This window comes from Callorhinus ursinus, unplaced genomic scaffold (genome assembly GCF_003265705.2).
Source record: "Callorhinus ursinus isolate GAN/ISIS: 27379988/994484 unplaced genomic scaffold, GSC_fseal_2.0 scaffold37, whole genome shotgun sequence".
NCBI lineage: Eukaryota > Metazoa > Chordata > Mammalia > Carnivora > Otariidae > Callorhinus > Callorhinus ursinus.
In genome coordinates, this window is record NW_027397099.1 from 6091738 (window position 1) to 6114243 (window position 22506).

General features: G+C 48.9%; 3 protein-coding genes across 5 annotated transcripts in view; 1 reads left to right on the forward strand and 2 right to left on the reverse strand.

Annotated features, from left to right (window-relative positions):
* Positions 1–66: 66 nt before the first annotated feature.
* Positions 67–16925, reverse strand: TSNAXIP1 (translin associated factor X interacting protein 1). 3 transcript variants are annotated; one of them, XM_073879988.1, is made up of 16 exons: positions 16797–16925; positions 12211–12310; positions 5550–5662; positions 5275–5398; positions 4080–4173; positions 3323–3519; positions 2932–3067; positions 2327–2496; positions 2090–2249; positions 1883–2013; positions 1625–1750; positions 1341–1493; positions 1131–1240; positions 796–922; positions 568–674; positions 67–366 (listed from the first exon to the last, which is right to left on the reverse strand). In XM_073879988.1, exons 1-16 carry the CDS (start codon positions 16841–16843, stop codon positions 126–128), a joined length of 2136 nt encoding a protein of 711 aa, XP_073736089.1. In that variant the 5' UTR covers positions 16844–16925; the 3' UTR covers positions 67–125. The 3 variants fall into 3 exon arrangements, with proteins under 3 accessions (XP_073736089.1, XP_025744731.1, XP_073736090.1); XM_025888946.2 differs by having other exon boundaries at positions 5275–5401; XM_073879989.1 differs by lacking the exons at positions 12211–12310; positions 16797–16925 and adding an exon at positions 7628–7780 and having other exon boundaries at positions 5275–5401.
* On the reverse strand, positions 14613–15065 carry LOC112836946 (cytochrome c oxidase subunit 6B1-like). The gene has a single exon (XM_025888947.2). The coding sequence runs from the start codon at positions 15016–15018 to the stop codon at positions 14758–14760; it is 261 nt and encodes an 86-aa protein (XP_025744732.1). The 5' UTR covers positions 15019–15065; the 3' UTR covers positions 14613–14757.
* Positions 16926–17417: 492 nt separating the features above from the next.
* Positions 17418–22506, forward strand: part of RANBP10 (RAN binding protein 10) — a 67329-nt gene continuing 62240 nt past the window's right edge. Inside the window, exons 1-2 of the mRNA XM_025888920.2 lie at positions 17418–17689; positions 18481–18592. Of these exons, the coding sequence (XP_025744705.1) occupies positions 17455–17689; positions 18481–18592 (347 nt within the window). The 5' untranslated portion in view covers positions 17418–17454. The remainder of the gene's footprint in view (positions 17690–18480; positions 18593–22506) is intronic.

Here is a 22506-nt window from a genome sequence, read left to right on the forward strand (position 1 = left end):
CCAATTCCCCTCCCTCCCTCCCCTCAACTCCCCAGCATAACCTGGAGAATAGGTTCAGACAAATAATTTTATATTAAAAGTCAGAGGTTAGCAGCACTGGAGCACTAAGTCTGCCCACAGTGGCCCTAGCTTGCAGGCTCCTGCTCTCGAGACCCCATGCGCCTGATGTCAGTCATCTGAAGCCGTTCCAGGGCAATCTTGAGCTGTACCACAATGCCATCTTCCTTCTCTTCACCCTCCTCAGGCAATTCTGTCCTGGGGACCTGGAAGGCCCCACTCAAGTAGCCATTTAGGGTCTGCTTGTCCAGGCCGGGATCGATGTTCATCAGGGCTTCACGTACCTTGGGTAGGGTTACCTCATCACGGCTACCGCACAAAGAAAGAGAGATAGGCCTTGACTCCTTTCTGCACCCCAGATGCCAAGGTGCCCTCTGCTGAGCTTGAGCAGTATATAGTGCCCAGTGGCAAGCTCAGTACACAGGGAGATCCAAGGCCTTGAGATGCCACCCTGTGGCATAGGGACTTGCCTATGGCTAAGTGGGCCTAAGGGCCTCAGGAGGTACTCACAGTTCCAGGCCCAGCTCCTGTTTTAGTTCCTGTAAATACTCATCCTTTTCATCCACGTACTGTTCCCACAGCTTTTGTACAAAGGGCATACTCTGGCCCTCTTCATCCTGGGAGGGGCCACAAGGCAGGGTGAGAACATGTTGGTTGGGGTCCAGCAGAGGCTAGGGCAAAGCTGGGCAAGTTCCTGGACAACCCCCGCCCACCACATACACATATAGAGGTGGGTACCTCTATAAATAACGAGGGATAGTTGATCAAGTCTGCATTGCTGCTGTTGGGATGCCAGCCTCCTGCCTCCATCAACTCCTGAATTTTCTCTTCCTTCTTGAAGGGGAAGGTGCTCTTGAGGACAGTGCTGTGGGAGACACAAGGGCCAACAGGCCTGGCTGAGGCCTGCTCACCCATCTTCCTGTACCCCTTTGCCAGCCCCACTAGTGCTCAAAAAGGACAAGTGCTGAGGCTGTGAGGCCTTCCTGCCAGGCTCCACTTTCCCCTGCACATCTGGGAGCCTGGCCAGATGAAATGTTGGACAGGAGTTTGGGGTGGCTAGACCAGCCTCTCACCTTAAGTTCTCCATGGTTATCAGCCCCTCATTCTGACTGTCGGCATTTGTCATCTCCTTCAGCAGCTGTGCCACTGTCTCCTTCTGCTTGATGTATACACTCTCACTCCTCTACAGGGAAGGAAGCATTGACTAACTTGCTGCTTCCTGGAGTGGTAGGGATAGAGCTGGCCTATGCCAGGGACAAAGGGAGGGCCAGGCCCAACCTCACCTTTCCCATCAAGACTGCATAGAACTGACTCATGACCTCATTAGACCGGAAGAGCTTAATATTTTCAAAAATGGTGTAAGCCCAGGCCATGGCTTCACCAGGTCCAAAGCGATGCTCCAGGAAACTGAAGAAGAAATCTGGGAATTTCTCTTTCTGCAGGGTGGGAAATGAATGTTTGGTAAGCCTACCCCATGGTGGGTTGGCCCTTCTCCCTAACACCCCAATGGAACCTCCTGGAAGACTCTGGAGGCCACACCAAGCCAAAATGGCCCATGAGATCTGACCTGCTCCTCAACAAGACGTAGCTTCCAGGCATCCTTGAGGAGGTTTACCACATCCTTCTTGGTTGGTTTCTTGTTCTCCACAAGGCCATCAAATCGAAGCAAGGGAGGGATGTCTTCCCCATAGCCCTGGAAGGGAGAGTGTCAGTTCATCTCGGGGCCCAGGCAGAGCCCCAGATGGTTTCCCCAGAACCTCAAGTCTTAGCAAGGTCTGGCTGTTCTGACTCTGGCCCCAAGCCTTCCGAGCCCAGGGACCCCTACCAGAGCAGGAAAGAAGTCTTTCTCCCGGAGCAGCCCCTCGCCAATCTCCTCCAGGAGCACATCCACCAGCTGGTCACTGTTCTTGCCCTCAGCCAGCATTTGCCAGCGATCTGGGCCCCCAGCCACCACATCTGCAGGTGCAGAGAGGGAGCTGGAGTCCAAACCACATCCTTGAGCAGTCCCTGGGAGCACAGTGGCCATCATTACCTTCGCACTTGCTCCAGTCAGGCCGTGGTGTAGAGGTGCGCTGGATCTCCTGGAGCTCAGAATGAAACTGGTCCCGCTCCTTCAGTGTGGTCATATGCAACTGCAGCAGTATCTCGTGCTCCTTGCAGACCTCTTCATAGTCACCTCTCAGGCTGTCCAGCTGTGGACAAGATGATTGATCCTTGCTACCTACCTGCATGGCCCTGCCCTGCCCTGCCCACCCATCAGTACCTGTACCTGCTCCTGCAGTTCTTTGTTGGTTTTCTCTTGCATTTCAAAGTCCCTCCTGGGCACCACATCTCCAAAGTTGGCCTTCATGGTGTTGAGTTCCATCTGCGTGCGGGTCAGGTCTTGCCGGGCCATCTTCAGAGCCAGTGTTAACTTCACAGGGTCCTCCCCCCAGATGCCTGCCAGAGTACCCGCCAGTTTGCATCACCCTGGCTCTAGGGCCTATAGCCCAGGGCAGGTTTAGAGTGTTCCTCAGGGCCTGGTCCTAGGTCCTTCTCTCCTTGATTGGGAACCCCTGGGTCTTTCCCACAGCACTAACAGCTTAGAACTTCAGGCTTAAATAGAGAAGCCGAGGACATGGGGTACCAGGCCTGTCCTGCTCTGAGGGAGTCTAGGCTGCCTCAGCAGACAATAATTGTTTCCTACTTAAACAATGAGTCTATGACTCTCAGTCCAACTCAAAAGATAAATAGACCCAGGCAGCAGCAGGAACATCCCCACTTTGTGAATGGGGATGGAACAAACAGATATTAAGAGAGTTGAACAAATGGGAATGAGTGGCAAGACTCCTCTCTAGCACCTCCTCAGGGGAAAGAAACCCACCTCAGGCTTACCTGGGGACTGGGCTAGTGACATGTCCTCCCTCTGGTACCGCAGCTCATTCAGGTCTGCAATGAGGATCTTGCGGGCATCTCGCTCACTGAGGTAGCGCAGGTACTCTTCTGCCAAATTCTTTCTCAGTTTGGATACCTGTTGGGAAGGTTGCTGTGTGGTCGGGGCCTGTACATAGCTAGCCATCAAAGGGGATGGGATGGGTGCTGAGTGGCCCATCAGGGCCTGGAAACAGAAAAGGTGGAAGGAGGAGACAAGGTGGTGGCTCAATATATCAATCCAGGCAGAAGGGTGGAGAGTTAAGGAGACACCTTAGTGACCAAGACCTCAGATCATCCCTAGGGTGGGGGAGCAGGAATTCAGAGAGTTGGTCACCACACTACTCCCATTCACCTCACTCTGCAATGAGATTTTCTCCTCATTCTTTTTGTCAATGAGTTTTAGCAAATTCATCTTCTCTCTCTTCAGCATGGAGATTTCATATCTCTCCTCAGCCCGCATGGCCAGGATCCTCTCATTGCAGTCCTCATTCACAGTGACAAGCTTGGCCTTCAGGGGCTCCAGAGCCCGAATCTTCTCCCTCTGGTGGGCTAAGCAGGGACAGGTGGGAGAGTCCCTTTGGGACCATAGAGAACAAAGAGTCAGGAGACACTGATCCTAAGGTCACAGTGAGGGGCTATGTCTTTTGCAAACTCCAGGTGTCTATGCTTGCCTTGTTCAAAGCATCACCCCTGTTTAAGGCCTTCCTACATTTGCTTTTAAACCAGAGACAGAGTCTGGCTGGGGTTTCATCAATGCCCTTTCTCCCTATAGCCTTTAGTCCTGCAGCTGTACCATGCCCAGCACCTCCCGTACCTGGTTGGGGAGGCTCATCATTTCCCGGAGGTACTCACTCCCTCCTGGGCTTCACTCTCAATAGTAAAGTTGCTTCCTTTCCTACAGATACTACTTTACCATGTTTCCCAAGGACAGGAGGTAGTCAGGTGCTCTATCACACAGGACAGTGTAAGCAAAAAAGCTGAGCAAGGCCTGGTGACCTCAAGGCCCAGTTAGTAGTTGCCCCAATACTTCTGCGCAGCCCCAGAAGGTCAGAGTAGGATCCTCTCCATGCCTTCCAGACTGGATCCAGGCACAGAAGCTGCAGTCTTACCCAGCATCACCTCATACGCATTCTTGATGGAGGATAGCAATGGCTTGTACGTTTTAAAGTCCTCTATGAAGAACTCAAAGATTTCTCTGTAAGGCTGGCAAGAAAAGGGGACCTGTCACCTCCTGGCCTATGGCTGCCACTCTCTTAAGCTTAGAAGTATTGTGGCAAGAAGCTGCCAGGTGACCCATATTCAAATAAATGTCCCAGGGCACCACCTGGGTCTCTCAGTGCCAGGAAGCTGAGGGGCAGCTCTGTCCCTCTCAACAATTTTCTGGAGGTCTCTCCTGATACTATCTCTGAAGCCTGGCAGATGACCTGGGTCAGGGCCACCCCACTCTGGCTCTCCAGGCAGCCAACCTTCTCCAGGCACTGTGCCTCAGTTGGCCTCTCACCTCTTGCTATCTTATAGACCTGTGGAGGCAGGAGGAGATCAAATGTTCTAGCCTTGTATTCTGACCAAATAGAAGTGTCATTTCCTGTTCCATTTGGACACAGAAGTTTTTGGAGGCAGCATTATGTACTGGAATTAGCATAGGCTCTGGAATCAGCCCTGAGTTCGTATCCCAGCCCCACCACTTCATAGCTATATGCCTTCTCTGAAGTTCTGCTTCCTTGATGAAGTACCTTCAGCCTGTGAGATTGTATTCAAGGCCCCATTCAGGTCCTGGCAAAGAGATGATGCTCAGCAAATGCTTCTTTCAGTGACTAAGTGGGAAGTGAGGGATTCCCTGTCATCATCCCTGTCTGAGCATGAATTTGGTGATTCCCTCCTTAATATGTATTAGAATCTAATGTGCATCTAGGTTTTTCTATGTATCTGGGCTGAGTTCCTCAAGCTTGGGTCTGTCATCCCTAGGCTGGTGAACCCTGCATGACCCCTTCTTGCCCAACTGCCAGGATTCAGGCTCCATTGACTGATGTCCAACAACCCATGCAAGGCACTGATCACAGAGCTGAAGGGACTGGAGACAGCATCCAGTCTACTACCTGACTCAGGTGTGGAAAATCAAACCTCAGGAGAGGTTTGCCTGCTCACTAACTTTGTCATAGAACATGTTTCCCCTACCAGGAATGGGGACCCCAAAGAGCTGAGAGAGGCTGGTCTCTCCTGAAGTCTGAAGTGCTCAGTCCTAGTGAGTAAGGTTTCCTCCCACCTGTCCTCCCACCCTCCCCACAGTTATTCTGTGGTTCTAACCTGCAGCCTCAGCTCCTGGGTAGAATCTGTGCTCAGGTCCAGCAGGAGGAGCTCCTTGCGTAGGTAGTTCTCTAGCCGCTCCAGGTACCTCGGCTTAGTAATGCCCAGGGGCTGCTTCAGCCAGCTACTGCAGGGGATGGCGGGATGAGATGTGATGGGCACCCCACAGTGCTCTTGCATCATTAATCTGGGGCAGCACACACCCCTGTGCTGTCTCTGGGTCCAATGCTGGGTCTGTTACCAGCCCATCCACCACGGGGCTCACCCTAGCTTACCCTGCTCGTTTCCGATAATCATATGAACAGGGCTTTCGATTATGCAGAATGGTCTGACCACTGGTGTATGTGGGCCATGGGGATAGTTGGTCACCACTGGAGAACTGACAGGACTGCAGGAAGAGACAGGTGGGGTTACCATGGTAACACTGCTCCCTTTCCTGATGCTCCTCTCCATCTTCCTCCTTCTACTTTTTTTTTTTTTTTGAGATTGATTTATTTGAGGTGGTGGTGGGGAGAGAGCACACATGCATGTGCAAGCATAGGGAGGGCACATGGAGAGAATGTCAAGCAGACCCTCGCTGAGTGCAGAGCCCACATGGGGCTCGATCCCACGACCCCGAGATCATGACCTGAGCTAGAATGAAGAGTTGGAAGCTTGACCAACTGAGCCACCTAGGAGCCCCTACTCTTTTTTTTTTTTAAGATTTTATTTATTTATTTATTTATTTATTTGAGAGCGAGAGAAAGAGTACGTACACACAGGGGAGGGTCAGAGGAGGAGGGAAAGGGAGAGAGAATTTTGAGCAGGTGCCACACCAAGTGTGGAGCCAGATGCAGGGCTCAATCCCAAGACCCTGAGATCATGACCTGAGCTGAAACCAAGAGTCAGACACTTAACCGCTTAACCAACTGAGCCACCCAGGCACCCCACCTCCCTCTACTCTTGATTTTTTCCCCAACATCTCTCTCTCTCTCTTTTTTAAGCAGGCTCCACACCCAACATGGAGCTTGAACTCATGGCCCTGAGATCAAGAGTCGCATGCCCTACCAACTGAGCCAGCCAGGTACCCCTCCCTAGCATTTCTTAATATGGTTCATAATTAAGACTATGGGCCCTAGAGGTAGAGTTTAGGTTAAAAAGCCAGATATCCCTTATTGGCTGTGTGACCACAGGCTTAACTTCTCTGAACTTCAGTCTCTGCATTTGTAAAATGGGGATGGTTTTAGTTTCCATTGCACTGTATTAATGTGAGGGTGCAGTGAGAAAACATGAAGTTGGTTTACACAGACTCAGACACCTCCTTGGAATTCAGTAAAGGTGAGCTATTCTTCTCTTCTGTATGTCAGTGAGTATTGCATGTATGAAAACAGATGTGAGTCCTGATATGTACCAGCCCTTGCTCCACAGCACAGTCCAGCGACAGAGATAGATAGAGGAGGGCAGGCCCAGCCTCATGCCTGGACTAACACACATATAGGACTGCAGAGATGCAGCATGGGGAGCTGTGGACCCTAGGAGGAGACTAAGCTGTAACCCCTGAGTTGGGGGAAGACAGGTGGGAGTGCCCTGAAGCAGTGGGATCTCATTTTGAACCTTGAGCAGGGGTAGGGAGTAGAAGCAGTTAATATGTATGGGCTGTTTTATTTTTTTAAAGATTTTATTTATTTATTTGAGAGAGAGAGATGGAGAAGTGACAGAGATAGCGAGAGAGAGCACAAGTGGGGAAGAGAGGGAGAAGCAAGTTCCCTGCTGAGCACGGAGCCCAATGCAGGGCTCGATCCCAGGACCCTGGGATCATGACCTGAGCCGAAGGAAGACGCTTAATGACTAAGCCACCCAGGAGCCCCATGGGCTGGTTTTTTAACCTTTTCATGAAATACTCAAAACTTAAGGGGAAAAAAATGAGCTTCTGACCCAGCGAAGCTCACTTCTGTAGTTCATCCATTCAGTCATCCATTTGTTCATCAGATATTCCTGGGGCCATAGTACATTCTTGAACCCCTGTTGGGTTCTAGGGACATGAGGGAAGCTAGGGGTATGATGGAGGTGGGGTGACAAGCGAACTGATAATCACAAATCAGCAGGTAGTGACTAAAGCCAATGCAGATTACCAGGAGGGGACAAACCCTGACTAGAAGGGACCAGGGGACCAGGGGAAGCTAATCATCTTGTAGGAGGTGGTGATGTCTGTGATGTTCATTCAGTAAAGCTTGAATGAGTATATAAGAGGAGCTGAGGTCGTGTGGGAGAGGGTGTGTGTCGTAGGGTTAGAGGTGGGGCACAAAGACATCCTGGGTAGCACCAAAACCTCAGGGAAACAGCACGTGTTTTAAAGAGCTATGAATAGGGGCACCTGGGTGGCCCAGTTGTTGGGCGTCTGCCTTCGGCTTGGGTCGTGGTCCCAGGGTCCTGGGATCGAGCCCTGCATTGGGCTCCCTGCTCGGCGGGAGGTCTTCTTCTCCCTCTCCCACTCGCCCTGCTTGTGTTCCCTCTCTCGCTGTGTCTTTCTCTGTCAAGAAAAAAAAAATTAAAAAATTAAAAAAAAAATCTTTAAAGAGCTATGAATAGAGGTGAATGCCCAAGGACAGCAGGCCGCCTGAGGCTGAGGCCTGAGGTGGTCAGTGTAGAGGGAGACAGAGATGGAGCAGGAGCTTTAGGCAGAAGGGGCAGTCCTTACCGCCTTATAACTGTGAAAAAATTAGAAAATTCCTAAATGTCTAGAAATTAGAAAACTCTAATTAAGTATCTAAAATTAAAAGCAGTCATGAAATGATTACATAAAGGCTTAACATAGAAATATGCTAATGATATATCTCTAAGGGTTAAGTAAAGCCTGAAATTAGGGAATAAGCACAAGTAGGTAAAAACGGATGTCCGGGGCATATGGGTGGCTCAGTTGGTTAAGCAACTGCCTTCGGCTCAAGTCATGATCCCAGGGTCCTGGGATCGAACACCACATCAAGGTCCCTGCTTGGCTAGAAGCCTGCTTCTCCCTCTCCCACTCCCCCTGCTTGTGTTTCTTCTCACTCTGTGTCTCTCTCTGTCAATTAAATAAATAAATAAAATCTTAAAACAACCAAAAAACAAAACGGATGTCCAGAAGACAGAAAAAATAATCTAAGATGTTATCAGTAATTATTATCCTCTATGATAGGCCATTAGGTGCTTATTTTTCTGTAATTGAACATTTTTCAAAATTTTCTACAATGCAAGTAGATTACTATCCAATTTAAAAAGAAATTGGGGGGGCGCCTGGGTGGCTCAGTCGTTAAGCATCTGCCTTCAGCTCAGGTCATGATCCCAGGGTCCTGGGATCGAGCCCCGCATCGGGCTCCCTGCTCAGCAGGAAGCTTGCTTCTCCCTCTCCCACTCCCCCTGCTTGTGTTCCCTCTCTCGCTGTGTCTCTCTCTGTCAAATAAATAAATAAAATCTTTAAAAAAAAAAAGAAAATTGGGGGCGCCTGGCTGGCTCAATTGGTAGAGCCTGCGACTCCTGATCTCGGCACCACGTTGGGGTGTAGAGATTACTTAAAAATAAAATATTTAATAAAGAAAGAAAAGAAAAGAAAATTGAATTAGAGTTCAATGTTTAATTCAATATTAGAGCCCCCTCCATGGCCCTTAACTATTTCGAAATTGAACAAGAAATTTCTATTTTTCTTGACCCATTAACTTCTTAGAATACAACATGTTATAGAAATAATGTTGGGGGCATCTGGCTGGCTCAGTTGGAGGAGCATGGGACTCTTGATATCAGGGTTGTAAGTTTGGGTCCCAGGTTGGGTGTAGAAATTACTAAAAATAGGGCACCTGGGTGGCTCAGATGGTTAAGCGTCTGCCTTCGGCTCAGGTCGTGATCCCAGGGTCCTGGGATCGAGTCCCGCATCGGGCTCCTGCTCCTTGGGAGACTGTTTCTCCCTCTGCTTCTCTCTCTCTCTCTCTCTCTCTCTCTCTCTCTCTCTCTCTCTCTGTCATGAATAAATAAATAAATAAAATCTTAAAAAAAAAGAGTTTAAAAAAAGAAATTACTAAAAATAAATAAACCTTAAAAAAAAAGAATGTTAAAATTACATGTTCAAAATGTTTGGGACATGATCAGAGCAGCGTTCACAAGGTATTTATTTTATTTATTTTAATTTAAAACAATTTTTAAATTATTTATTTAATTTTAAGTAGGCTCCACGTGACCTAAGATCAAGACCTGAGCTCTGATAAGAGTAAGGTGCTTAATGGACTGAGCCACCCAGGCACCCTTTTAATTATTTTTTAAGTAATATCTACCCCCCAATGTGGGGCTCCAATCCTGAGATTAAAAGTCGTATGCTCTACTGACTGCAACTGCCAGGTGCCCTGGAATGTATGTATTTATTTATTTATTAAAGATTTTTTTTAAAGATTTTAGTTATTTGACAAAGAGAGGAGAACACAACAAGCAGGAGCGGCAGGCAGAGGGAGAGGGAGAAGCAGGCTTCCCGCTGAGTAGGGCGCCCGATGCGGGGCTCGATCCCAGGAGTCCGGGAACATGACCGGAGCTGAAGGCGGACGCTTCACCGACTGAGCCACACAGGCGCCCGCCCCGATATTTATTTTAATTGGTTAAAATACTTTTGCTGTGGGTGCCTGGGTGGCTCAGTCGGTTAAGCGACTGCCTTCGGCTCACGTCATGATCCTGGAGTCCCGGGATCGAGGCCCGCATCAGGCTCCCTGTTCAGCGGGGAGTCTGCTTCTCCCTCTGATCCTCTTCTGTCTCGTGCTCTCTATCTCTCATTCTCTCTCTCAAATAAATAAATAAAATCTTTAAAAAATAAAAATAAAAAAATAAAATAAAATACTTTTGCTCTTAGGAAAGAAAGACTTAAGTTTTCTTTCTGTTTGAAAAGAGCTATGGGGGCGCCTGGATGGCTCAGTCAGTTAAGTGCCCCACTCTTGATTTCAGCTCAGGTCATGATCTCAGGGTGGTGGGTTTGAGCCTCCAGCCCCCAGCCCCTTGCCTTGTCCCAGGCTCTGCGCTCAACACAGAGTCTGCTTGTCCCTCTCTCTGCTCCCCTCCCCACTTGTGCGCTGTCTCTCAAATTAAAACAACAACAAAAAACAAAGATGGGGTGCCTGGGTGGCTCAGGCAGTTAAGCATCTACTTTCGGCTCAGGTCACGATCCCAGGGTCCGGGGATCGAGCCCCACGTTGGGCTCCCTGCTTAGCAGGAGCCTGCCTCTCCCTCTTCTCCCCACTTGTGCTCTCTCTCGCTATCTCTATCTCTGTCTCTCTCTCAAGTAAGTAAATAAAATCTTTAAAAAAATAAATAAAAGTATAAATAGACAAATTGGAAAAACGAGAGAAATCAAACTGTTAAACATCAGGCCAGAAAAAAAATGTTTTTGAAATTGGTCAAAATTGATGTGATTTTTTGGGGGGGAGGGATGTGATTTTTATAAAAGTACCAAGTAACCCTGAAAGACACCGGGGAATGTGACAAACAAGCGCCTGACCCTAGTGAATTAATACATTTTTCAGACTTTCAAAAGGCCAATCCTTGCGTTCTGTCTGCCGTTTCTGTGGAGAGAAAATGTGGTCGCCCTACACTGATTCCTGGGCAGGTGCGGCTTCCAGGTCTTAGCTATCATTACCAGCAGGGCTCCACCAGGAGATGGGTGGAAAGAGGTGTTCCCCGGCGCTCCATGCTCTCTGCTACTCCCTGCAGGTGGGAACGGGAAGGGCGGCCATAGGGCGGGGCAGGGGTGGAGGGTGGGGAAGAGTTGCAGGTCGGTGGGAGAGAACAATGCCCCCTAGTGGTGAAGAGTGGCGGTGTTGCCGCTGCACGAAAGAGCTGGAACCCAGCTACATGGAGTGGGTGGCAGCTGAGTGGAGTGGGGAGCATGTACCCCGAGTCATCCGGCGTTCTGGAGCCGTGGCTGCGCTTGGTCTCCACGAAGAGTCCACGCTGACCCCCTTTCCCTCTCTGGAGTCGGGATCACCATTTTGGGAGTCTCCATCCTAACAATGTGTGGGGCCCATGTGTCCCTAAATTACCCATACAGGACACACACAAAGAAAACCACCACACAGTCCATAATGCTCCACTGTGAGCTGGAGTTAGAAGTCTGCTAAACTGTTTTTTCAAAAAAAATAAAATGTGCTTTTTCATCTGATTCCCATAATGGCTGTTTGCTAATCCTATGATCATATCAACAAAAACCTAAAAGTACTTAATGAGACAGCATTCATTTTTTTAAAAAGTAAGCTCTACACCCCATGTGGGGGTTGAACTCACCACCCAGAGATCAAGAGTCACATGCTCTACCGACTGAGCCAGCCAGGTGCCCCAAGATAGAGACAGCATTCATTGTTATATAAAAACTTAAAAGAACAGGACTGGAGGAAGGACATTTCCTGAGACTAGTAGCGTCTCTACTTCCAACCCAGAGCCAGCAAACGAGGGGGGAACATCCCTTTACTCCTGCCTTCACATATATACTCACAGCATTATGGAGCTCTCAACATATGCCCACCACTCAAGTATACTATCAGGAACCAAGGCCATACAGAAAAAAAGATACAGTGATAGCCCTGAAGGATCCTGGCAGATCTGGTGTGAGCATCCCAGCACCTAGCACAATGTCTGGAATACATTAGGCTGAATGAAAAAATGAGGTCCACTCCAGAATGCTGAGTTGCAGGGTAAGGGTGTCCATGGACAGCAGCTGCTTCTCTCTCTGCCAGGGGAGGTCTGGAAGGACTTTTCAGATGAGGTCCAGCCAGTGTGCACACCCCTACCTCAGAGCTTGATGGACCTGGCTTCTGTGAGCCACACTCCCTTAACTGGGGAGAAGCCACTCTAGGAGGCATGTTTCAGATGCATGGTGCTTTTGGGTTGCAGAGAGGGAGGCAGATAGGGTCCAAGAGCTGAAATTTGGGTTTCCAACAAGACATTGGCACTAACCAGTGTCTTCCGTTTCTGAGAAAGCTTGCGATTCTGGGTGTTCTTGGTTTCTGTGAGGAAGGAGTCATCTATGGTCCATCCTGAAGTCCGCATGTGTGTTCTGCACAGAAAAGGGGAAGACAGTGGTAGGTGACAGAGCCCTGAGTGGGGAGAGCACCCCCACCCTTCCCAGATCTACAAGACATGGCCTCTTCTCTCTGCTGCAGATCTAGGCTCTGGGTCTTCCCAGTACTGCCTACAGATTCCCAGAGATGCTGCCAACAAGCTCCTGGCCCTGGGTCCAAAACATTTTCCAACATTCCCCGGAAACCTTCTCATGCTGAGAATCTCACCAATTCCTGCAGTGACAGGAAAGCCTCACCATGAGCCCAGAAAACTCTGTGGGCTTACACTTTCATTCAATGTTCAGATGAGTTTCATGTTTGTGACTCTGACACATTCTGGGGGTGTGATACCAAAGGCAGGTGCTATAGGACAAGAAGCACAGGGCCTGGGGTCCATGAGCTGGGGTGTGAGTCCCCAACCTGCACTTATTGGCTTAAGGGCGTGGGGGCTGACATCTGGAGTTCCAAGAGGAACTCAGCCTAGTTTGCTCATAAGGAAATGGAGACGTCTTTTTTTTTTTAAAGATTTTATTTATTTATTTGAGAGAGAGAATGAGAGAGAGAGAGAGCACATGAGAGGAGGGAGGGTCAGAGGGAGAAACAGACTCCCCGCTGAGCAGGGAGCCAGATGCGGGACTTGATCCCGGAACTCCAGGATCATGACCTGAGCCGAAGGCAGTCGCCTAACCAACTGAGCCACCCAGGTGCCCGAGACAAGTCTTTTTTTAAAAAAAAAAAAAAAAAGATTTTATTTATTTGAGAGAGAGTGAGAGAGCGAGAGTGCCCAAGCAAGCATGAGTGGGGGGAGGGGCAGAGGGAGAAGCAGACTCCCCGCTGAGCAGGGAGCCTGACATCACACGATCCTGAGACCATGACTTGAACTGAAGGCAGTCGCTTAACTGAGTTACCCAGGTGCCCCTCTAACACTTTACGCTGTATTTTTAAATTTTTAAAAAGATTTTATTTATTTATTTGACAGAGAGAGAGAGAGACAGAGAAAGATAGAGACAGAGAGAGCACAAGCAGGGGAGTGGCAGATAGAGGGAGAAGCAGGCTCCCAGCTGAGCAGGGAGCCCAATGGAGGACTCAATTCCAGGACTCCAGGATCATGACCTGAGCTGAAGGCAGACACTTAACGGATTGAGCCACCCAGGCGCCTCCAGGTGCCCCTCTCTTTTATTTTTTTAAAGATTTTATTTTTAAGTAATCTTTACACCCAATGTGGGGCTCAAACTTACAACCCCAAGATCAAGAGTCACATGCCCTACTGACTGGAGCCAGCCGGGCAACCCCCCCTATATTTCTACTTTAAAGGTGGAGAAAACTCAAGTCATCTAACAGATGTAAGGCAATGGGTTTGACGGGGATATGTCCTGGTATTGAGTGAAATCAAGCTGCTGAGTTCTATCTACAAAGCTACTGTGGCAGGGAGGTGAGGATGAAAGGAGAAAGCCAATGGGGAACAGAAACCTCCCTCAGGGAAAAAAATACACAATTTTTAAAAAAGATTTTATTTATTTATTTGAAAGAGAGAGAGAGAGCATGAGCAGAGTGAGGGGCAGAGGGAGAAGCAGGCTCCCCGCTGAGCAAGGAGCCCCGATGCTGGTTCGATCCTGGGACTCGATCCTGGGACTCAATCCTGGGACTCTGGGATCATGACCCAAGCCAGAGGCAGATGCTCAACTGATGGAGCCACCCGGGCACCCTGGGAAATACACAATTTGAAGGTCCCTTGTAGAGGATCTGCTCACACATTTATAGTACAAGGTCTAGCCTATCCTTCATCATCCTGGCCCTGCTCTAAGGGGAGCTGGAGGAGGACACACATACTGTGCCTCCAAGGCAAACAGCTTGGCCCAATGTCCAATGTACATTACTAAATACTGGTGAAGAATATGGACAGGAATCAATGATATTTTGTACTGCTACCAAATTCAGCCTCAGCAATTACCTTCTTCTTCTTCTTCTTCTCCTTCTCCTCCTTCCTCTTCCTCTTCTTTGGGTATATAGGAATTTTTATTATACTATTTTCATGTGGTTCAAAAATTACATAAGAGAAGTTTTTTGAAATTGTATAGATAATAAAGGGGAACACACAGATAAATTTTAGCACATCCAGGGGCTTGAGGCTGTTTTGTATCACTCACTCTATTGTCTGGTATAGAGAAGGTGGTCAGTTTAATAACATAAAACTTAAACAAAACAGAAAAAAACAGTCACCTTGAAGCCCCTCTTACTGGTCAAGGTATTAATTCCCACCACAGCTTCTTGCCCGATCACCTGGCTCTTTTACACACACGCAGTCTTACACTTTTCCAATGAATATTTATTATTAGTTAAGCCATGATTCAGAATCCCAGGGTGGGGATCACCATGCACCCAGGTCCCCCTTCACCTCCCTGGGAGAAGGAGGGAGGACAGAGGAGATGTGGGTGAAGCCAGTTCAGATCTTCCCAGGAAATGTGTCTTCTGCCTGCCGGTCGTCCCAGGCTGATACCCAGGATATGGGGCAGAGGGACTTGTACACACGACGGTACCATTCGCACACGGAGACATCACCCCCTTTAGCAGTCATTGCCTTCTCACAGCAGTGGAAGTCCAGGTAGTTCTGCCAGCAGTTCCTGGTCTGGTTATGGTTGGGGAAGCGACTGTCAAAAGGGGCAGTCTGGTAGTTCTTGATTTTGGTCTTGATGTCTTCTGCCATGGTGCTGATTCTAAACACACCACAGCAGCACCTCACAGCTCAATGTGACCCTCTAAAGATTTTATTTTATAAGTAATCTCTACACCACCCAATGTGGGGCCCAAACTCACAACCTGGAGATCAAAAGTCACAGAGTCACAACTGAGCCAACCAAGTGCCCCCATTTTGCTTCCTTCTTAAAACAGATGCGCATTTATTCTTCAGAATCTGTTTCGTATCCCTTTCAAACGTGACTGCAGTTTCCTAAATCATTCCTGCGCTGGGTAACGACACTCTTTCTCAAGCCTGCTGCATGGTTCTTGTAGATTTATTTTAGCTCTGGATAAAATAATTAAATTGGCAAATAATTTCCTTTTTTTTTTAAGAGAGGGAGGAGAGGAGGGACAGCGAGAGAATCTTAAGCAGGCTCCATGCCCAGCACAGAGCTGATGTGGCGCTGGATCCCACAACCCCAAGATCATGACCTGAGCCGAAATCAAGAGTCAGACGCTCAACTGAATGAGCCACCTAGGCGCCCCTCCTGACTTTTGTAGGCTTTCTTTGTTGGGGCAGCAAACCCTGAAGGATTAGAGTTTAGGTGAGATCAGGTTTTTGCACTGGTAATGAGTAAAAGGGAGAAACCACATTCATTAAACACTTACTGAATGCTTAGTATATGCAAAGGCTGTGATGACAGCTTCACTTATTCTGCCTAAATTTTCCCAACAATGTTTGTGAAGTGGGTTGTATCATCCCCATGTTTGAGATAAAGAAGCAGAGGCCCAGCACTTAAGAGACTTCTCTGGGTTCCCAAAGCTAGAAAGATATTTAGCCAAATTTTAAATTTTTTAAAAAGATTTTTATTTATTAGAGACAGCGAGATAGAAAGAGAGCACGAGCGGGGGAGGGGCAGAGGGAGAGAGAGAAGCCGACTCCCCACTGAGCGGGGAGCCCCACCTGGAGCAGATCCCAGGACCGGGAGATCATGACCTGAGCCGAAGGCAGATCCTCAACCACCTGAGCCACTCAGAAGCCCCAAATTTTTGTTTTATTATGTACACGTTGTGGCTTTCCTGGCTAATAGAGCTTGTTGTCATATTTTGCAGTGCCCAGAGGCTGCAACCCCCGAATAGACAGCAATTCGACAAGCATTTTTACCATAAACCAAAGGGTGAAGAGGCAGTTTATTAACCCTGTGGTTAAGAGCTCAGGTTCAGAAGTCTCACGTAGCTGGGTTCAAATTCCAGTTCCACCACTTATAAACGTGTAAAACACATGCTCTCTCCAGGCTTCTACTCATTTGTAAAATGGAGATATTACTACCTCATAGAGTTGCGAGGTTAAATGTGCCATATATAAAGCATTTGGCACATAGTATATGCTTAATACATGCTGGCTCTTTTTTTTTTTAAGATTTTATTTATTTATTTGAGAGAGAGAGAATGAGAGAGAGAGAGAGCACATCAGAGGGGATAGGGTCAGAGGGAGAAGCAGACTCCCTGCCGAGCAGGGAGCCCGATGCGGGACTCGATCCCGGGACTCTGGGATCATGACCTGAGCCGAAGGCAGTGGCTTAACCAACTGAGCCACCCAGGCGCCCCATGCTGGCTCTTAACTAATGATAAAGTGCGCCGGCCTTTTGCTAGCGCGAAATGTCCTCAGGGGCTAAGTCAGTCCTCATTCCGTTTCTGCACCACCGATCCTGTGGGGCCTGAAGCCCCGGACAAATTGACAGAGGCATTTCTCTTTCTGGAAGTTGTCAAACCGTCCTCTCCACCCTCAGTCTGGCCAGCGCCTACCTCGACGTGGTCGCGAAGCTGGAGCACCGCGACTTCGGGGAGGCCATGACCCTCTCGCAGCCAAGCAGCCTGCACCTGCGGCCGGGAAAGCTGTGGTAGTGTACAGCCCGTCGCTATGGCGACCAGGCCCCAGCATCCCAGCGGCGGGGGCGGGGTCAAGGTTGTGCCACGCCCCCGCTCCCCGAGCCCGCAGGCTGGGAGGAAAGCTAATTAGCAAAGGTGGCCTCGGACCCAGGAGCAGGGTTCTCTCAGTCAATCACTACAGTGGATTTGCCCCTAGCTATTAAAACTGAGGCGGGGGGGATAAACAGAGGCCATGGGGGAGTGCGGTGAACTGAAGGCCTGGAGCCGCGTTGCCAGCGGGAATTGTAGTTTTTAGTTTCCCGAAGTCTCCGCCAAACAGGCTTACGACTGAACAGATTTGTACTACATCTTCCAAAGTTCCGTACGAGCTCGGGTTGTCCCGCCTCTGGGGAGCTCTGCATTGTGGGATATGGAGTCCGAAATGTGGCGAGGCGTGGCAGTGTCCAAAGAGAGGTGTCGGACTCGGACTCGGTTTCCCTGCGGCCTCGGTAGGCTCGTCGGCCATTGGCTGATCGGGGAGGATCTGGTCCCGCTCCTCCCCGCCCCCAGTGACACAATAGCAGCTCCCTCCAAGATGGCGGCGGCAACGGCGGACCCGGGAGCTGGGAGCCCGCAGGCTGGAGATTCCTCTGGCGGGGGCGCTGGGGGCGGGCTCCCGTCCCCGGGGGAGCAGGAGCTGAGCCGGCGCCTTCAGCGCCTGTACCCCGCGGTCAACCAGCATGAGACGCCACTGCCTCGCTCTTGGAGCCCCAAGGACAAGTACAACTACATCGGCCTCTCCCAGGGCAACCTCCGCGTCCACTACAAAGGTATCGCCCTGTTTGGCCCAGGGGGGTGGAGGGGAAGACCAGAGCATCTGCCGGGCGCTGTGATGCCCGGCCCCTGCCCCATCACGTCCCTTACCCGTCCTGGGTGCTCCGAGTTAGGCCTTGGCCCCTGCGGGGTGTCCAAGGTTTTGAGGCTGACCAGGCCGAGGGTCGACTGCCTAGACTGCTGTGTCCTGAGACACCCGATGTCAAGAGAACTGCAACAGGTGTCCAAACCCACTACTGGGCTGGACCTTCCTCCCGAGGACCTTCTTGCTTATCCTGGGATAGCTCCAATTCCAGTTGGGCCTTTCATCACTGCTTAGTTTTGGGAGTGTCAGAAGAAGGGGGTGGTCACATCCCCTCCATTAGCCAGAGGCCTATGGGCTTGCTCACCTGCCAGATATCACAGACAGAGCTTGGAGTTCTTTACTAAAGTTGAGGGGGGTGGACTCCCAGAGCTGCCTCCTCCCCTGATCTCCCAGGTGGGCTCGCTGTGTTCTGGAGAGACTGCCAGCAGCACTTGGGAATCTCTCAGATGCATCCACATTGCCTGTACCCTCCTTTAGTTTGTATGGGAGAAAGTGTCTCTGGCAGGGCTGCTATTCACAGGAGGAGGTGAGTCAAAGGTGGGGAGGTTTATGTGTTTGCTCAGTTGTTGTTTAGTTATTCTTCAAACAGTGTAAGGGCTTCCTCTGGCCATGAAGGGGTGAAGTTGCCATGGAGCAGAAAAGAACGAGGCTTTTATCTGAATTTCTTTCTGCTGAAATTTCTTCCTTGCTCTCTCTTACTAGGTCATGGCAAAAATCACAAAGATGCTGCCTCAGTGCGTGCCACCCACCCCATACCTGCTGCCTGTGGCATTTATTACTTTGAGGTGAAGATTGTCAGCAAAGGAAGAGATGGGTAAGCCCCTTCTTACCACCTTCTTTTCCCCAGCACTGAGCTGTTCCTTGTGGTCAGAGTCCGAGGTCTCCTGGCTGACACTTGTGACTGATGTGAGCTGCTGAGCTGCATGGGTCTGGGCTGCAGAGGGTTGAATAGTGGGGCTGCCTCTGTTACCTGACTGTGGGCATGGCTTGGTCTAAGCAGCAGCCCTTGATGGCAAGTAGGTGCATTGCGGGTAGAGAACAAGACTTCTCTTTAGTGATTATGTAATGAGATACCTCACAGGTCAGGGAAACAAGTAACAAGTTTACATTAACAATTCAGTGTCCAGAATGGGATTTCCCCTACTATCCTATGGCATTTGTGACTTCCCTCCTTTCACACTTTTGCCACATTCAGGGTTCTTTTTTTATGGCATTTAGTCACATAGGGGCCCCTGTAGGCTTCAAAGGGATAGTAGAGTCTTCACAGCATTCATCAGAGCTGTGGCAGCCACTGGCCTGTCATCTCAGGGTAAACAGCATGCACATGGTCAGAATCAGGTGACCTTGCTGCTCATAAACTTGTTTTTCAGTCCAGGGACTTGAACACCAGTTGGACCAGCTTTAAGAAGGTCCTCATTAAAGTCAGCATTAGGGAGGCTCCTTATTTTAGGGTGATCTAAGCAGATACCCGGAAGTCAGAGGGGGAGATTTCTCATTTTTCTTTTTTTTCCTTTTTCTCCTAGTCGCCCTTTTCCCCATTGATTGTGACAAAGCCAGGTGTTTAACTTATGAAATAACATGATTTCAGCTGTCTTGGAAAGGCTTTCCTCATCAGACCTTAGGTCTGATGTGGGAAGTTTGCCAGTTACACCAGTGACCTTCGTGCCAACCCTGAATATGTATTCTTGAGTATTCAAAGTACTTCCTCTGTCTTAGGGACTGTCCCTCTTGTGGTGCATGCAAAATGCCCAGCCAAGGGGCTGTGCTGGGGGAGGACTGCTATAGTCGGAGCTTTGCCTGCTTCCTTGGTGAAGTTGTATCATCCTTGCCTGGGACAGTTGTGTGGCCATGGGTAGATGGTGCAGCTTCAATCTCTTTGTCTATATTATGTGGAGCTAGGCCAGCACCTAAGCTGCCTTTAACCCCAGAATTGTATGATTCTGAAGTTCTGATCATGGCATGATATTACAATATCTTTTCACTTTTATCCCTATCTACTTAATTTACAGATAGGAAACATATTATTGGAGGGCTTTAAAGTTTCTATTTTCCCTTCCCACCATCTGATCAAAGCACATACATACATATAATGTGCTTGAACTAGTGTAAATGAGAATGGCCTCTTAAAACAAACAGTGCAAAAATAGTTTTGGTAGAGACTGAAATGGCAGTGGCTGGAGTCTCATATTGCCAAAGAGACTGAGGGGCATTTCTTAGACTTTAGGGAGGAAAATCAGTTGTTTTCTCTGTAGTCCTAATCATAGACAATCACTGAGCTAGTGAGAAAAGAGAACACTTTTTCAGAAGGGGAGTGTTTAAATGTAGAGACCTGGATTTCTTCAACTGGCTTTTCACGTTTCAGTTGTAAGTGGCTCTTGTTGGAAGAGGCCTTGTGTCTTGTTAGTTGTCCTTACTGCAGTTTTTGTCTGCAAATTTAAAGAAAGTTGGGCATCTTCTCCCAGCTTCTATACCCAGCATTTTTATACGTGGTAAATATAGCCATTAGGCTGACCTGGAAACCTCAGTTTTATTTATTTATTTTTTTAAAAGATTATTTATTTATTTATTTGACAGAGACAGAGAGGGAACACAAGCAGGGGAAGTGGGAGAGGAAGAAGCAGGCTTCCCGCAGAGTAGGGAGCCTGACGCAGGGCTCGATCCCAGGACCCTGGGATCATGACCTGAGCCAAAGGCAGATGCTTAACGACTGAGCCACCCAGGTGCCCCTGGAAACCTGTTTTAGCAAGGCCTCAGGTCCTGTATGCTTGTAGTGGCCTGCTTCAATTGACCACTGTCAATGAATGTCTCCTCGTGGCCTCTTTATGGAATCCCTGAAAGCTGTCTCATGGCTAGAATGTAGCCAGATATTAGTATGGGTCAGATGTGGTTTTGAGGAGGCCAAGGGTAGTTATAGGGCAGGAAATGATCAGCTCATTTTTTGTTTTCCATCAGTATTGGAGGTGTGTTTCTGACCTGGGTTTGGTCCATGACCCAGGTGTTAACTAGTTGTATAGCTTTTCTTTATGATCTAGTTCCAGCCTCACGGCATCTCTGGAAAGTGCCTGGAGCAGATGATAATGTATCTTTTTTTATTTGTTTGTTTGTTTGTTTTTAAAGATTTTATTTATTTATTTGACAGAGAGAGAAACAGTGAGAGAGAGAGACTAGGGGGAGTGGGAGAGGGAGAAGCAGGCTTCTGCTGAGCATGGAGCCCGATGTGGGCTCAATCCCAGGACCCCGGGATCATGACCTGAGCCAAAGGCAGCCACTCAACCGACTGAGCCACCCAGGCGCCCCTGTTTGTTTGTTTTTAGATTTTATTTTTTAAAGATTTGTTTTAGAGGGAGGAGGGAGAGAGAGAAAATCCTTTCTTTAAAAAATATCTTTTTAATTTTTTAAAAATATTTTATTTATTTTTTTTAAAGATTTTATTTATTTATTTTAATGATTTTATTTATTTGAGAGATAGAATGAGATAGAGAGCATGAGACGGGGGAGATCAGAGGGAGAAGCAGACTCCCCGCCAAGCAGGGAGCCCGATGCGGGACTCAATCCCGGGACTCCAGGATCATGACCTGAGCCGAAGGCAGTCGCTCAACCAACTGAGCCACCCAGGCGCCCAGATTTAATTTATTTATTAGAGAGAGAGCACACAAGTAGGCAGAGCGGCAGGCAGGGGGAGAGGGAGAAGCAGGCTCCCCGCCAAGCAGAGAACCAGATGCGGTGCTCGATCCCAGGACCCTGGGATCATGACCTGAGCCAAAGGCAGTCCCTTAACCGACTGAGCCACCCAGGCGCCCCTTTTTTTAAAAAAGATCTTATTTGGGTACCTGGGTGGCTCATTTGGTCAAGCGTCTGCCTTCAGCTCAGGTCATGGTCCCAGGGTCCTGGGATGGAGTCCCGCATTGGGCTCCTTGCTCAGTGGGAAGCCTGCTTCTCCCTCTCCCTCTGCCCTCCGCTCTCCCTGCTTGTGCTCTCTCTCTCTGTCAAATAAATAAATAAAATCTTTAAAAAAAATGATTTTATTTAGTTGAGAGGGGGTATGACCTGGGTTGGGGGAGGGGTAGAGGGCGAGGGAGAAGCAGAAGCTGACTCGAAGCAGGGCTTGATCCCAGGACCCCAAGATCATGACCTGAGTCTAAATCAAGAGTCAGCCACTCAACTGACTGAGCCACCCAGGCGCCTTGATAATGTGTCTGTTTTGTGAGTGAGTCCTGAACCCCTAGGATGTTTGGTGACCTGCTCTGGCAGCATGGCTTTGGGTTTGCAGTGGAGTAGCCTAACTTGTTAGATGCCCTTGCCTGATTCCAGACATATGTGTCCATGCTGCTGCTGCCTTTCCCCATTGAGTTCATTCCTTGGGTAGAGTGAAGGAACGTCCACTTGGATTCTTAGGGGATCACAGTGTTCTTAGGAGACAGAGCTCCAAGGTGTTTGGTGCTGAGTGGGACCAGAGAAATGTGGCATACTCTGTACTGGGCTTGATTTACTGAATCTGTAAACTTGTTTTTCAGTAGATTTGAGTACATTTGTAAAAGGTGTTTATGAACCCGGTTATCATTTGTTATGAACCCGGTTATCAGCCTTTGTTCTGATGATGGCTTTTGTAGAAGAACATACTAATCTAGTCTAGTTAGAAAGTTTCATTTCAGGGGTTCATGGAGTATTTATTCATACCTACTATGTGCCAGGCTGGGTGCAGGGAGAATAAAGGTAAAGCCAGCACAG